The sequence below is a fragment of the Dendrobates tinctorius genome, unplaced genomic scaffold (genome assembly GCF_039654945.1).
Source record: "Dendrobates tinctorius isolate UK_male_01 unplaced genomic scaffold, ASM3965494v1 ptg000293l, whole genome shotgun sequence".
Lineage (NCBI taxonomy): Eukaryota > Metazoa > Chordata > Amphibia > Anura > Dendrobatidae > Dendrobates > Dendrobates tinctorius.
Genome location: NW_027361960.1, coordinates 25,748,856 through 25,762,500, shown reverse-complemented (window position 1 = coordinate 25,762,500; position 13,645 = coordinate 25,748,856). Strand labels below are relative to the sequence as shown.

General features: G+C 44.7%; 1 protein-coding gene across 3 annotated transcripts in view; it reads left to right on the top strand.

The window, feature by feature from the left end:
• SFT2D1 (SFT2 domain containing 1) overlaps positions 1-13,645 on the top strand; it is a 75,757-nt gene that overhangs the window by 37,339 nt on the left and 24,773 nt on the right. For all 3 annotated transcript variants that reach the window (XM_073560202.1, XM_073560200.1, XM_073560201.1), the window contains exon 2: positions 11,288-11,374. In XM_073560202.1, the coding sequence (XP_073416303.1) occupies positions 11,288-11,374 (87 nt within the window). The remainder of the gene's footprint in view (positions 1-11,287; positions 11,375-13,645) is intronic.

Sequence of the window (13,645 nt, the reverse complement as noted above, 5' to 3'; positions counted from 1 at the left end):
GCATCTGTGAACGCACAGTGCGTCGAACTTTGAGGCAGATGGGCTACAGCAGCAGAAGACCACACCGGGTACCACTCCTCTCAGCTAAGAACAGGAAACTGAGGCTACAATTTGCACAAGCTCATCGAAATTGGACAGTAGAAGATTGGAAAAACGTTGCCTGGTCTGATGAGTCTCGATTTCTGCTGCGACATTCGGATGGTAGGGTCAGAATTTGGCGTAAACAACATGAAAGCATGGATCCATCCTGCCTTGTATCAACGGTTCAGGCTGGTGGTGGTGGTGTCATGGTGTGGGGAATTTTTTCTTGGCACTCTTTGGGCCCCTTGGTACCAATTGAGCATCGTTGCAACGCCACAGCCTACCTGAGTATTGTTGCTGACCATGTCCATCCCTTTATGACCACAATGTACCCAACATCTGATGGCTACTTTCAGCAGGATAATGCGCCATGTCATAAAGCTCGAATCATCTCAGATTGGTTTCTTGAACATGACAATGAGTTCACTGTACTCAAATGGCCTCCTCAGTCACCAGATCTCAATCCAATAGAGCATCTTTGGGATGTGGTGGAACGGGAGATTCGCATCAGGGATGTGCAGCCGACAAATCTGCGCCAACTGTGTGATGCCATCATGTCAATATGGTCCAAAATCTCTGAGGAATGCTTCCAGCACCTTGTTGAATCTCTGCCACGAAGAATTGAGGCAGTTCTGAAGGCAAAAGGGGGTCCAACCCGTTACTAGCATGGTGTACCTAATAAAGTGGCCAGTGAGTGTAGGTGACCATTCATATAAAGCTCTATACTGTCTGCCCCTGCAGTGTATATAGGTGACCACTCACACATAAAGCTTTATACTGTCTGACCCTGCAGTGTATATCGTTGACCACTCACACATAAAGCTCTATACTGTTTTTCCCCTGCAGTGTATATAGGTGGCCACTCACACATAAAGCTCTATACTGTCTGCCCCTGCAGTGTATATAGGTGACCACTCATACATAAAGCTCTATACTGTCTGCCCCTGCAGTGTATATAGGTGACCACTCATATATAAAGCTCTATACTGTCTGCCCCTGCAGTGTATATAGGTCACCACTCATACATAAAGCTCTATACTGTCTGCTCCGTTAGTGTATATAGGTGACCACTTACTCCTAAAGCTCTATACTCTCTGCCCCTGCAGTGTATATAGGTGACCACTCATACTTAAAGCTCTATACTATCTGCCCCTGCAGGATATATAGGTGACCACTCATATATATTGCTCTATACTGTCTGCCCCTGAAGTGTATATAGGTGACCACTCATATAACACACTATACTGTCTGCCCCTGCAGGGTATATAGGTGACCACTCGTGTATATATATAAAGCTCTATACTGTCTGCCCTGCAGTGTATATAGGTAACCACTCGTATATAAAGCTCTATACTGTCTGCCCCTGTAGCATATATAGGTGACTGCTCATTTATGACACTATGTCTGCCCCCGCAGTGTATATAGGTGACCACTCATAAATCTATATACTGTCTGCCCCGGTAATGTATATAGGTGACCACTTACTCATAAAGCTCTATACTCTCTGCCCCTGCAGTGTATATAGGTGACCACTCACGTAAAGCTCTATACTATCTGCCCCTGCAGGGTATATAGGTGACCACTCGTATGTATTGCTCTATACTGTCTGCCCCTGCAGTGTATATAGGTGACCACTCATATATATATATGTGTATATATATATATATATATATTTCTATACTGTCTGCCCTGCAGCGTATATTGGTGACCACTCATATATAACACTCTATACTGTCTGCACCTGCAGGGTATATAGGTGACCACTCGTGTATATATATAAAGCTCTATACTGTCTGCCCTGCAGTGTATATAGGTGACCACTCGTATATAAAGCTCTATACTGTCTGCCCCTGTAGCATATATAGGTGACTGCTCATTTATGACACTACTGTCTGCCCCCGCAGTGTATATAGGTGACAACTCATACATAAATCTATATAATGTCTGCCCCGGTCATGTATATAGGTGACCACTTACTCATAAAGCTCTATACTCTCTGCCCCTGCAGTGTATATAGGTGACCACTCACGTAAACCTCTATACTATCTGCCCCTGCAGGGTATATAGGTGACCACTCGTATGTATTGCTCTATACTGTCTACCCCTGCAGTGTATATAGGTGACCACTCATATATAACACTCTATACTGTCTGCCCCTACAGGGTATATAGGTGACCACACACACACACATATATATATAGTTCTATACTGTCTGCCCTGCAGCGTATATTGGTGACCACTCATATATAAAGCTCTATACTGTCTGCCCCTGTAGCATATATAGGTGACTACTCATATATAACACTCTATATTGTCTGCCCCCGCAGTGTATGTAGGTGACCACTCATACATAAATCTATATGCTGTCTGCCCCGGTAGTGTATATAGGTGACCACTTACTCATAAAGCTCTATACTCTCTGCCCTTGCAGTATATATAGGTGACCACTCATACATAAAGCTCTATACTCTCTGCCCCTGCAGGGTATATATGTGACCACTCATATATAAAGCTCTATACTGTCTGCCCCTGCAGGGTATATAGGTCACCACTCATATATAACACTCTATACTATCTGCCCCTGCAGTGTATATAGGTGACCACTCATATATAAAGCTCTATACTATCTGCCCCTGCAAGGTATATATGTGACCACTCATATATAAAGCTCTATACTGTCTGCCCCTGCAGGGTATATAGGTGACCACTCATATATAACACTCTCTACTGTCTGCCCCTGCAGGGTATATAGGTGACCACACACACATATATATTTCTATGCTGCCCCTGCAGGGTATATATGTGACCACTCATATATAAAGCTCTATACTGTCTGCCCCTGCAGTGTATATAGGTCACCACTCATATATAACACTCTATACTATCTGCCCCTGCAGGGTATATAGGTCACCACTCATATATAACACTCTATACTATCTGCCCCTGCAGGGTATATAGGTGACCTCTTATGCATAAAGCTCTTTACCATCTGCCCCTGTATAAGGGAAAATATTTAGGGTCATTTTAGGGTGAATTCTTTCACTGCATATTTTATCACAGAGCTTTTTGTGACTAAAAAACATTGTATCAGATAAAAGGGACGGATGCAGAACTGCTGAGGGGAGATCTAGCCTAGATCTGCACTAGCTGGGACCTATGGTGTCCAACGACTGCCGATAGGATTCATGTCTGGCGGTTATTTGTCTGCTTAACCTGACGACACTTAGCAATGTACACAGCGATCAGCAGCACCTCCTGTGTAACGTGTCATTGTTCTCAGCAGCTCATGCCCTGTTTACTTGAGATCTGTTCTGGTTGATTTTTAAACAAACCTAAAATAATTTAACCTGCAAACAAGCGTTCTGCTTGTCTAACACGTGACTGGCAGCCTGTATTCACTAGCGTAGTGTTCTCCAACTCCAGTCCTCGAGTGTGGATGGAATTTTTCACTGTCCTGGTGATGTAGTTACCACCTGGGAAATACTAAGAAAATCCTGAACAAAATGACCTGTTGGCTCTTGAGGACCGGATTTGGGGAACACTGCACTATCTGATTATCGGGAATCATAGCGTGAACCAACCTTTCGTCTAGGTTCACATGTTGAAGATTTTGTGCGGAAAGTTCTGCAGCTGTCTCTTTTGTCAAACAATCTTTCAGCTGAATAGAACACATTTTTTTGGCTCAGAATTTTCCGCAATAGAATCCGCAGCTTATGATTTCACCCTTCTCCCTTCCCTGCATGTGTGTTTATTAGAGGGGTATTGATAAGCCGCTGCCTAATTCATCTTGGGTAGTTAAAAGAGCAGGAATGTTCAAGAGCGACTTCCCCAACCACAGACAAAGGGGTTAATCTCCTGCACAGTCCTCTGATGTGTAGATGCAGTGTAAGCTGACCAGGCATTAGCTGTCAGTGGTACTGGGGATAAGATCGGCCCTGCCTCTGTGAAGCCACAGGATGTTGCAGGGTGTGATCACCATTGCTGGTTCAGTCTGAGAAGTCTCCTTTTACAATGTCGCCACTTAGTAGCTGTTACAGTAATGTATACTTTCCTTTATTTCTTTATCCAAATTTAATTTTATAAACATTTAACCCCTTCACTCCAAAACATGTCTTCACCTTTCTGACCAGGCCTTAGAAACCCGATGTTTACGTTGGTAACCAGCGTGCAGCGTCGCTCATTGCTGGCTCCCGCTGCCACACGCAGCGATGCGCGCTGGCCAGCGGGAGAACAGCGATGAAAAAACGAGCCAGGACGATTCAGCACGATCAGCGATACCCCACGGGGGGGGCCATCGCTGCTGGATATCACACAGAGCGATCTCGCTGATGTGTCACAAAATCAGCAATCTCGCCAGCGAGATCGCTGTGTGTAACTGGCCCTTAACACAGAGTTCCTGGGGAAGTCTGTGTTTGGTGTCCGTGCCCGAACAGTAGGTGTTTGGTACGGACACCGAACTTTACTGTTTGGGTTCTCCCATCTCTACTCCGGAGTACACAGATACCCCATATATGGGGGAGAACTACTGTTTGGGCACACTGCAGAACTTGGAAGGGACGGAGCGCCATTTGACTTTATGAATTTAAAATTTGCTGGAATAATTAGCGGATGTCATGTTGCGTTTGGAGAGCCTCTGATGTGCGTAAAGAGTGGATACCCCCACAGGTGACCCTACTTTATAAACTAGACCCCTCATGGAACTTATGTAGGTGTGTGGTAGAGTACCTTGAAACCCCAGATGCTTCATAGACGTTTCTAACATTGAGCGCTGAAAATACAAAAAATAACGTTTTCCCCACAAAAATGTTTTTTAGCCCCAAATTTTTTATATTTTCACAAGGGTATTAGGAGAAAATAACCCCCAAAATATGTTTTGCAATTTTTCCTGAGTACGCTAATACTTCATGTGTGGGGGGGAAACTACTGTTTGGGTGAACGGAAGGGCTCAAAAAAGGATGGATTGACGTTTTGGAATGCAAATTTCAATGGAATGTTCCGTGGGTGTCATGTTGCATTTGGAGAGCCCTTGCCTAAACAGTGGAAACCCCACACAAGTGACTCCATTTTGGAAATTAGACCGCGCAAGGAATTTATGTAGATTTATGGTGAGCACCTTGAACCCCCATCTGCACCACAGAAGTTTATAACATTGAGCCATGAAAATAAAAAATAAAAATTTTTCTCACAAAAATGTTTTTAGCCTCAATTTTTTTATTTTCAGAAGGTTAACTGGGGAAAATGAACCCCAAAATTTGTTGTGCAATTCTCCTGAGTACAGAGCTGCCCCATATGTGGTCGAAAAGCTCAGAAGGAAAGAAGCGCCATATTGGAGTTCAAAATTTGCTGGACTGGTTTGAGGGTGCCATTTCACAATAGCAGAGTCCCTGAGGTGCCAGAACAGCAGAACCCTCCCTCTCCATCCATAAGTGACCCCATTTTACAAACTACACCTCTCAGTGAATTAATCTACGGGTGCAGTGATCATATTGACGCCACAGGTGGGTCACATAATTTTATACCATTGTGCAATGAAGAAAAAATTACTTTTTTGCCACCCAGATTTTACATTTTCACACTGGGAAATGGGTAAAAATAGCACCAAAATTTGTCTAATAATTTCTGCTGAATGTTGGAATACCCCATATGTGGCTATACAGTACTGCATAGCCACACGGCGAGACTCTGGAGGGGCTGAGCGCTATTTGCCTCCTGGAGTGGAGATTTTGCTAGAATACTTGCGGACTCCATATACAGAGCCCGTAATTGCTAGAAGAGCAGAATTCTTCCTGAAGTGACCTAATTTTGAAAATTATAACCCTTTGGGAATTTATCTACAGATGTAGTGATGATATTGACTCCATGGGTGCTTTCCAGAAACATCCAGCAGTGGATGTTACTGAGTGATAATTACAAACTGCCATTTAAACGTACTAGGCACTACAGTCACTAGTACGAGTGCGTTGTAGTCTCCAGTGTGTTGTGCTTCTGGAGACATGCATCTGAAAAATTAGGCGGGTTGTCATCGCAACAGAAATGCCAAACGTGGACTCTTTAAGTGTGGTTTAGGCACACTGTGGGGATCAGAAGGGAGAGGGACATTTAGATTTGGGAGTGCATAATTTGCTGACTTTCTTTTGGGGGATGAGGAGCCATTTCCCTTTTCCAGAGCCTTTGTGCTATCAGTAACATGGAAGCCCCCAATATTTCCGTTAACAGATGACAGATCTGAGAGAGGACTTGCTTTTATTGGGAACATTTTACATAACGTTTGGGATCACATTTATCCAGCACTCTACGCTTACCACTTATTTTGTGGTTTCCATCTAAATCTCTGTGAGTAATATGATCCAGATGAAATCCCCGAGGGATCCTTTCACTATAATGAGGCAGCAGAGTTACTCTGGACTCAGTCTGGCCTCTGTTCAGGGGTGTCCTTCTTTTCAGAAGTGCACAAAACTATGGCGGACGACGCTTTTCTGCACAACTAAAAAGATGGACTTATGGATCATAGGTGGCCAGACGGCATCCACAATGCCTCCATCTGCCTCTTTATAAGGAATCTTCTCTTGGGTCTTCCAACTGAATCACATATTTCAGAGATTTACACAGAAACCCCGGTGTAAGTGCTGGATAAATGTGAGATGAGCCTTACGGCGATCTTTAGGAGGTAGAATGAACACATCGACAGCATGCATTTTATTTATTTTTTACGCCGTTCCTTGTGCGGTATAAGTGATTAGGCAACTTTATTCTTCGGGTCGGTGTGATACCAGATTTATATCGGGTCTTTGCCTACTGTCACACACTAAAAGACACTTTTTATTGCAAAAATAGCTAGAATTTTTCATATTTAATCTGACAGTCATGTGAGGTCTTGTTTTTTTGGGGGACGAGTTAACATTTTTATTGGTACCAGCACATGACATTTTTTGATCGCTTTCTATTCCGGTTTTTGGGGAGGTAGAAAGAACAAAAACCGGCAGTTCAGGTGTTTGTATTTTGTTTTGTTTTTTTTATACTGTTCCGCGTGTAGTAAAAATAAGGCAGCTTTATTCTTCCGTTCGGTACGATTGCGACAACACCACATTTGTCTTTTTTTTTTTTTTTTTTATGTTTCGGTGCTTTTAAACAATAAAAACTATTTTATAGGAAAAACAATTATTGTCTCATTAACTCCCTGCAAACTAATATCTTGAAAATGGTGAGGAACTGAAACCTATATTAAAAGTGTGTAGAACATCTCATGTAATCAATGATTGGGTGCAGCTTTCACAATTAGGATTTGTGCACACAGTCTGTAATCGCTGTGGATTGGACGCTGTGTACTTGTGCAGCGTCCAGATGTTACAGCATAGTGGATGGGATTTCTAGATATCCCATGTCCACTATGTGTACACGCCCGGAGTCAGGCATGCGGTGCTTCTCTCCAGACCGCAGCATGTCCATTTTGCGGAGACGCAACTCTCAGCAAGATAAATTTCACCCATACAATGTATTGGACGTAGTGAATCCGCACGGTTCAGTGATCACATGCGGAGTCGCCTGCCTTCAATAGCCGGCAGTGCTATGGACGTAGCAAACATGCTCTGCATCCAAAGCGCTGCCAGTCCCGGATCGTCTGCTCATACCCTTACCGTATTTTTCAAACCATAAGATGCACCAGACCATAATACGCACCTAGGTCTTAGAGGCAGAAAATAGGGGAAAGTTTTTGAAGAAACAAATGTGGTAAAATATTAGAAAATATGTCTGCTGACACTGTAAGGCTATGTGCCCACGTTTTTAAATGCTCAGAAAACCGGACTCCTTCCCAGAAAACGCATGTTTTATTTCCACGCTTTTTTTGCGCGATTTTTGCACTAAAAATGCGTTTTTGATGCATTTTTTTCCGCACGGTTTCTGGGAACATTGGAAATAGCTAAAAACGTGGAGCTATGTGGAAAATAATGAGCATGCTGTGTTTTTAGCCGCTTTCTGAGCGTTTAAAAAACGCATGCATTGGCACAAAAAGCCAAAAATGCATTAAATTTAATGGGAAGCTTCTTTTAAGTATTTCTGTAGCGTCTGATCCGGCACAAACGCTACAAAAACGCTTACAAAAATCAACGTGGACACACAGCCTAAAGGCTGAGATCTGCTGCAGGGTCACAGGTTGTGCATCACTCTTTTATGGGGACAGCGGTTTGGCACAATCTGTGTGCCAAACTACAGCTCCCATCAGCACAACCTGTCCAAGCATGTTGGAAGTTGTAGTTTTGCAACAGCTGTAGGACCGTGTTGACAGGTGGCCCTGCAATGGAACTTGCCTGTGTTAAAGAGAAAAAAGGGGGAAAGAAAAAAAATGAACACTTTATTAGTTAAACATGTAAATACAGATGAGAGGCAGAGAGAAAGTGCATAATGTGCAGTGCAGGACACACGTTACAAGCTTATATCAAAGTAACAAGAAAATGGTAAATAATTACTAATCTAAACCCCACAATTAATACCAAGTGGTAGGGTGTCATATGTCGGGGAGTAGAACCAGTATTGCAACTACATTAAGGGAGTATGAAAAAAGCATAAAAGACATACAGTATTTGGATTCGATATAGGATACCTGATGTAGACACACCAAGGGGGGAAGCTGAGGAACACGTGGGTCCGCCCCATGTGCTCTTGACTCCTGTGACCCGGCTCCGATGCCAACAGTTCACACTGGGAAGCGCCAGGCAAGCCTTTGCCAGACACCATCTGGTGGCCGCTTACCTACCTTGGACCACAGCACGGGTGTGTGAATCAGTCATGAGTATGGACTGTGATGCACAGACCAGCCGCAGCTCTCCTAACCTGAACTCGCAGCCTCATATAGGCCACAAAGAATTGTGCATGTTCAAGTTGACCTTGTTCTATATTTTTTTCACTGACATTTGCCGAACAAATCTCAACTGATCATCTAATACACAGTAGTGGGTCATATTTTTACCAAATTTGACAGTTCTCCCAGACTGTTAGGTTATGTTCAAACTGTGCTGCGGTTTCCATTGTAAACAGTAAGCACAATGCTGGACCCATTGCATACCACCAGTACTGAGCTTACTGGTTGGGTTATCAAAGGTCAGGGGGAGCAGTGGAGAAGCAGCGCTGGCATGGCCGAGGTAAGTACGGCTGATTTTGTTATTTTAGGCCGGTTTCACATTAGCGCTTTTTAAGCGCACGCACGGCCGGGGGTAGCTCCGCCCCCGAGCCGGCTCTCTGTCCGGCGTGCCCTCCCCTTGCTTATAGCGCCGCCTCCTAGCGGACAGCGGCGCCTGCGATCGGCGCACCCTATCTTTAGCATAGGGTGCGCAGATCGTGCGCAGGCCGTGCGCTAGTTGCGCTTTGACCTGCGCTGCGCACTTCTGACGGTGCGCCGTGCGCGCCAAAATCCGAAAAGTTCGATTTTGGCGCGCACGGCGCACCGTCAAAAGTGCGCAGCGCAGGTCAAAGCGCAACTAGCGCACGGCCTGCGCACGATCTGCGCACCCTATGCTAAAGATAGGGTGCGCCGATCGCAGGCGCCGCTGTCCGCTAGGAGGCGGCGCTATAAGCAAGGGGCGGGCACGCCGGGCAGAGAGCCGGCTCGGGGGCGGAGCTACCCCCGGCCGTGCGTGCGCTTAAAAAGCGCTAATGTGAAACCGGCCTTACATAGAACAAACAGATGCAGCAATTGCCATCTCTATATATAAATCTGAATGTGTGTGTGTATCACCAACCAATCACGAAGCAGCAGAGCGGTGCTGAGGAGGGATACAGCAGGACAGTGCATGGAGAGCGAGGCTGTGGAGGAAGACAGTCTTCAGGACAGGGGAAAATAGCGCCAGCACCCTACCAACCCTGTCCCGGCTCAGTCGTCGGCGCTCCCCGTCGCCAACTGCGCTATCCCCACTCTCCCCTGCAGCTTCCCAGCCTAAATTTAGTCCCCAGCTTCTACTGCGGCCTACTACAGCGCTAGGCCACGCCCCGCAGGCCGGCCAATCACGCGCTGCAGCTCCGCCCACTCCGGCAAGCTCTGCCCACTCCGGGCGACACCCCCCCCCCGTTAGGCTGCCCAGTCACATGCGCTGCAGCTCCGCCCACTCCGGCCGAACTAACAATCTGCGCACCTCTCTCTCCTGGTCCCGGCATCACCGCATGTGGTGCATGGAAAGCGAGGATGTGGAGGAAGGAAGACAGCAGGGCTGTAGAGGGGGAGAGCAGGGCTGTGGACGAAGAGACCGGGGCTGTGGAGGGACACCGGGACACGGCTGTAGAGCGCGGCTGCGGAGGGATAGAACGGGACGGCAGGTGGAGAGCGGGGCTGCGGAAGGAGAGAGCGTGATGGCGGGTGGAGAGCGGGGCTGTTAAGGAAGACAGCGGGACCCACAGTTAAATACTATGCCCGGGCAACGCCGTGCTCTTCAGCTAGTGTTTTCATATTTCTACAGAATATAGAACTGTGAGCTGATTGATTCCTATGGGTAATGCTACCGTTTTCTAGCTTCACTAGGTTTTGAAACCCCCCTTATAGATATAGGGACACTCTACAGGTAGTGATAAATGTAAAAACAAGTAGATAAATCAAAATACAATCCAATTAACCCAATTTCAGTTAATGCCTGCAGCTTCCTAGGTATTAAACTGTAATATCATGTGCTGATTTTATTTTATTTTTTTGCATTGCTTTGTTTTTTATTCTTTTTTTTTCTTGCTTACGGAAGGATTGTCATCTACTCCAGGAAAGGTAAAGATTTCACATTATAAATGACACCTATGTATATTATACATAACTTATTGTTTGCTTATAAAATCTAATGAATAATATATTATCTGAATATGTTATGAAGTGTAAAGCACTACGCATGCTGCATCCAATTTCAGATGGTTGGTTTATTCATAGTTGATATTGGACCAATCTTTAACAATTAAAGTGATTATACACATTCTGTACTTTCCACCATGGACATGCACGCTAAGCCGGGTGCATAGTTATTTTACTGTGAAGAGGGAATAAGCCCCTGCTAACGTCTTATCTCCTGTGACACGCAGAAATCCAATTTCTTCTATTGCCAGGAGATGGCGCTAGCTCTTACATACATGAGACTTTTGGCCGACCATTTTTGTTCTTTATTGTGTATGGACATTTTAGTTGTAATGAACTTTTTGTGCCACATGAACAGTCCATTAATACCTTTTTACTTTATTTTAGGTTTTGGATTCCTCCTCATTAAATTTTGGCACTCGAGTGAAATGGTTTGCAATATGCTTTGTTTCTGGAATTGTCTTTTCGATTTTGGTAAGTAAACCACACCATTCCCTCATTTTTCCCATACATTTTCTGTATTTGCCTGTACAATTAAAAAAAAAAAAAAAAAAAAAGCCTTATCTAAGTCTGAACAGTAAGCTCTCACTGTGACGTACTCTGCCTGGCTATCTATCACATCGGACATTTTTTGGATTGTTGGGATGCAGTACTGTATATATAGTCTTAGTGACCTTCTTTTCCATTGTTGCTGGGCATAAGGCTATGTGCCCACATATGCAGAAATTTCCTGAGAAAAAACAGACTCGTTCCCAGGAAATCTGCAATTTTTTATTCGCGCTTTTTTTGCGGATTTTTCGCGTTTTTTTCCGGAGCTTCCTGATACAATGAAATTCACATTTTTTCTGCAAAATTAATGAACATACTGTTTTTCCGCAGTGCGTCTTTTGTGCGGAAAAAAACGCATCATGGACACAAAAATTGCATGTTTTATTCTATTAATAGGATGCTTAATGTATGCATTTTTCAAGCGTTTTTGCCGCGGAAAAGCGCTACAAAATCGCGAAATCCTGAATGTGTGAACACAGCCTAATGGTGCTTTGCAGATCATCAGTACTCCAGGTATATACACATGCTGTCAAGAACCCACCTGAAAAAGTGCTTTATCCCTTTACGCCACAGCAATTTTTCTTTTTGTGTTTCAGTTTTTCTCTTCCCTTATTCCCAGAGCTATAACTTTTTTTTTTTTTTTCTTTTTTCCGTCAACATTTTTCCGTAATTCTGGCGGCTTCCAGAAGGCATCATACTCGCCCTCCTCGCACCGTCGCTGCATCGCCATCGTTGCATCGCCGTCGTTGCATCTCTTCCTGTGCTGAGCAGTCACGTGGAGGCGTGGAGCACATATTCGTTACCTTAATGAGTGCCACCACTTGCCTGAGAGCTGCGGCGCCGGGACAATGGAGATGCATCGATGGTACAAGGAGGGTGAGTAGGACGGGGGGAAGGTGAGCCATGCATACAACAGTGGGACGGGGGGGAGGGTGAGCCATGCATACAACAGGGAGAGCCACGCACAGCATGACAGGATGGGGGGCGCCACACACAGCGGGACAGGACGGGGGGCGTCACGCACAGCAGGAGAGGGATGAGGGGACAATGCATGCCCGGCTTATACTCGAATCAATAAGCTTACCCAGTTTTCTGTGGTAAAATTAGGTCCCTCGGCTTATACGCGAGTATATATGGTATGTGTATTTTTTAATTGTTTTATTTTGAATGGGGGTTGATTTAAACTCTTATATTTTTCTTAATTTTTTTTTTTTTTTTTATACCTTTTGAGACTAGAAGCTGCAGTTGTCCGATCACCTCTGCTACACACAGGCAATGATCAGATCACCTGTGTTTAGCAGAAATACTAACTTGCTATGAGCGTTGACCACCGGGTGGCACTCATAGCAATCTGGCAATGATATCCACAAGGATCTCCTGCAGACCTCAGGTTTTCATGCCAACCTATTGGCAACTCGATAGGTATGATTAGTGACGTGCTTCAATCGCGATCACATTAAATGTCGCTGTCAATCTATTTAACAGGTTAACACGATCCACCCGCGGCTGTTAGGGGCACATGTCAGCTGTTCAAAACAGCTGACGTGCCGGCAAAGATGTGGGCTCAGAGTCAGAGCCGACATCAAAGGGAGGGACACGACATGCGCAGTACTTCTACGGCGCATGTCATGAAAGGGTTAATGACCGAGCAAACTTTGACCAAGCCAAATTTTACAATTGTACTTCATGATAGTGTTAAAATGTCGTCGATATGACTTCAGTAGGATTTGTTGAAGTGTTCCAGAGTTATAATCTCATAAAGTGACACTGGTCAGAATTGTAAAATTTGGCTTGGTCAAAATGTGCTCGGTCATTAACCCTTTCATGACATCCGCAGCCCTACGCAGCTCCTCCATACGCAAATGTGAAACCAGTTTAAGATGCACTTTTTTTTCCCCAAAAATTTCGGGGTGGGGGGATTGGGAGTGTGTTTTATAATGCGTATATACTTTACCGGTACCGTTGCTGCAGGCTAGGATGAGAAGGGTGTCCTGTGCTGCTGCCGGGGTGTCTGGGGGGGGGGGGGGGGCTCTGCCAACATTTTGTGAGATATATATATATATATATATATATATATATATATATATATATATTTATATTTCCAGTACAGTACCTGTGTAGCCCACTGTACATGTATTTAATCAATAAACAAATGTCTGGGGGCAACCCAAATGGTGACTCCCAGGTCTCCAACAT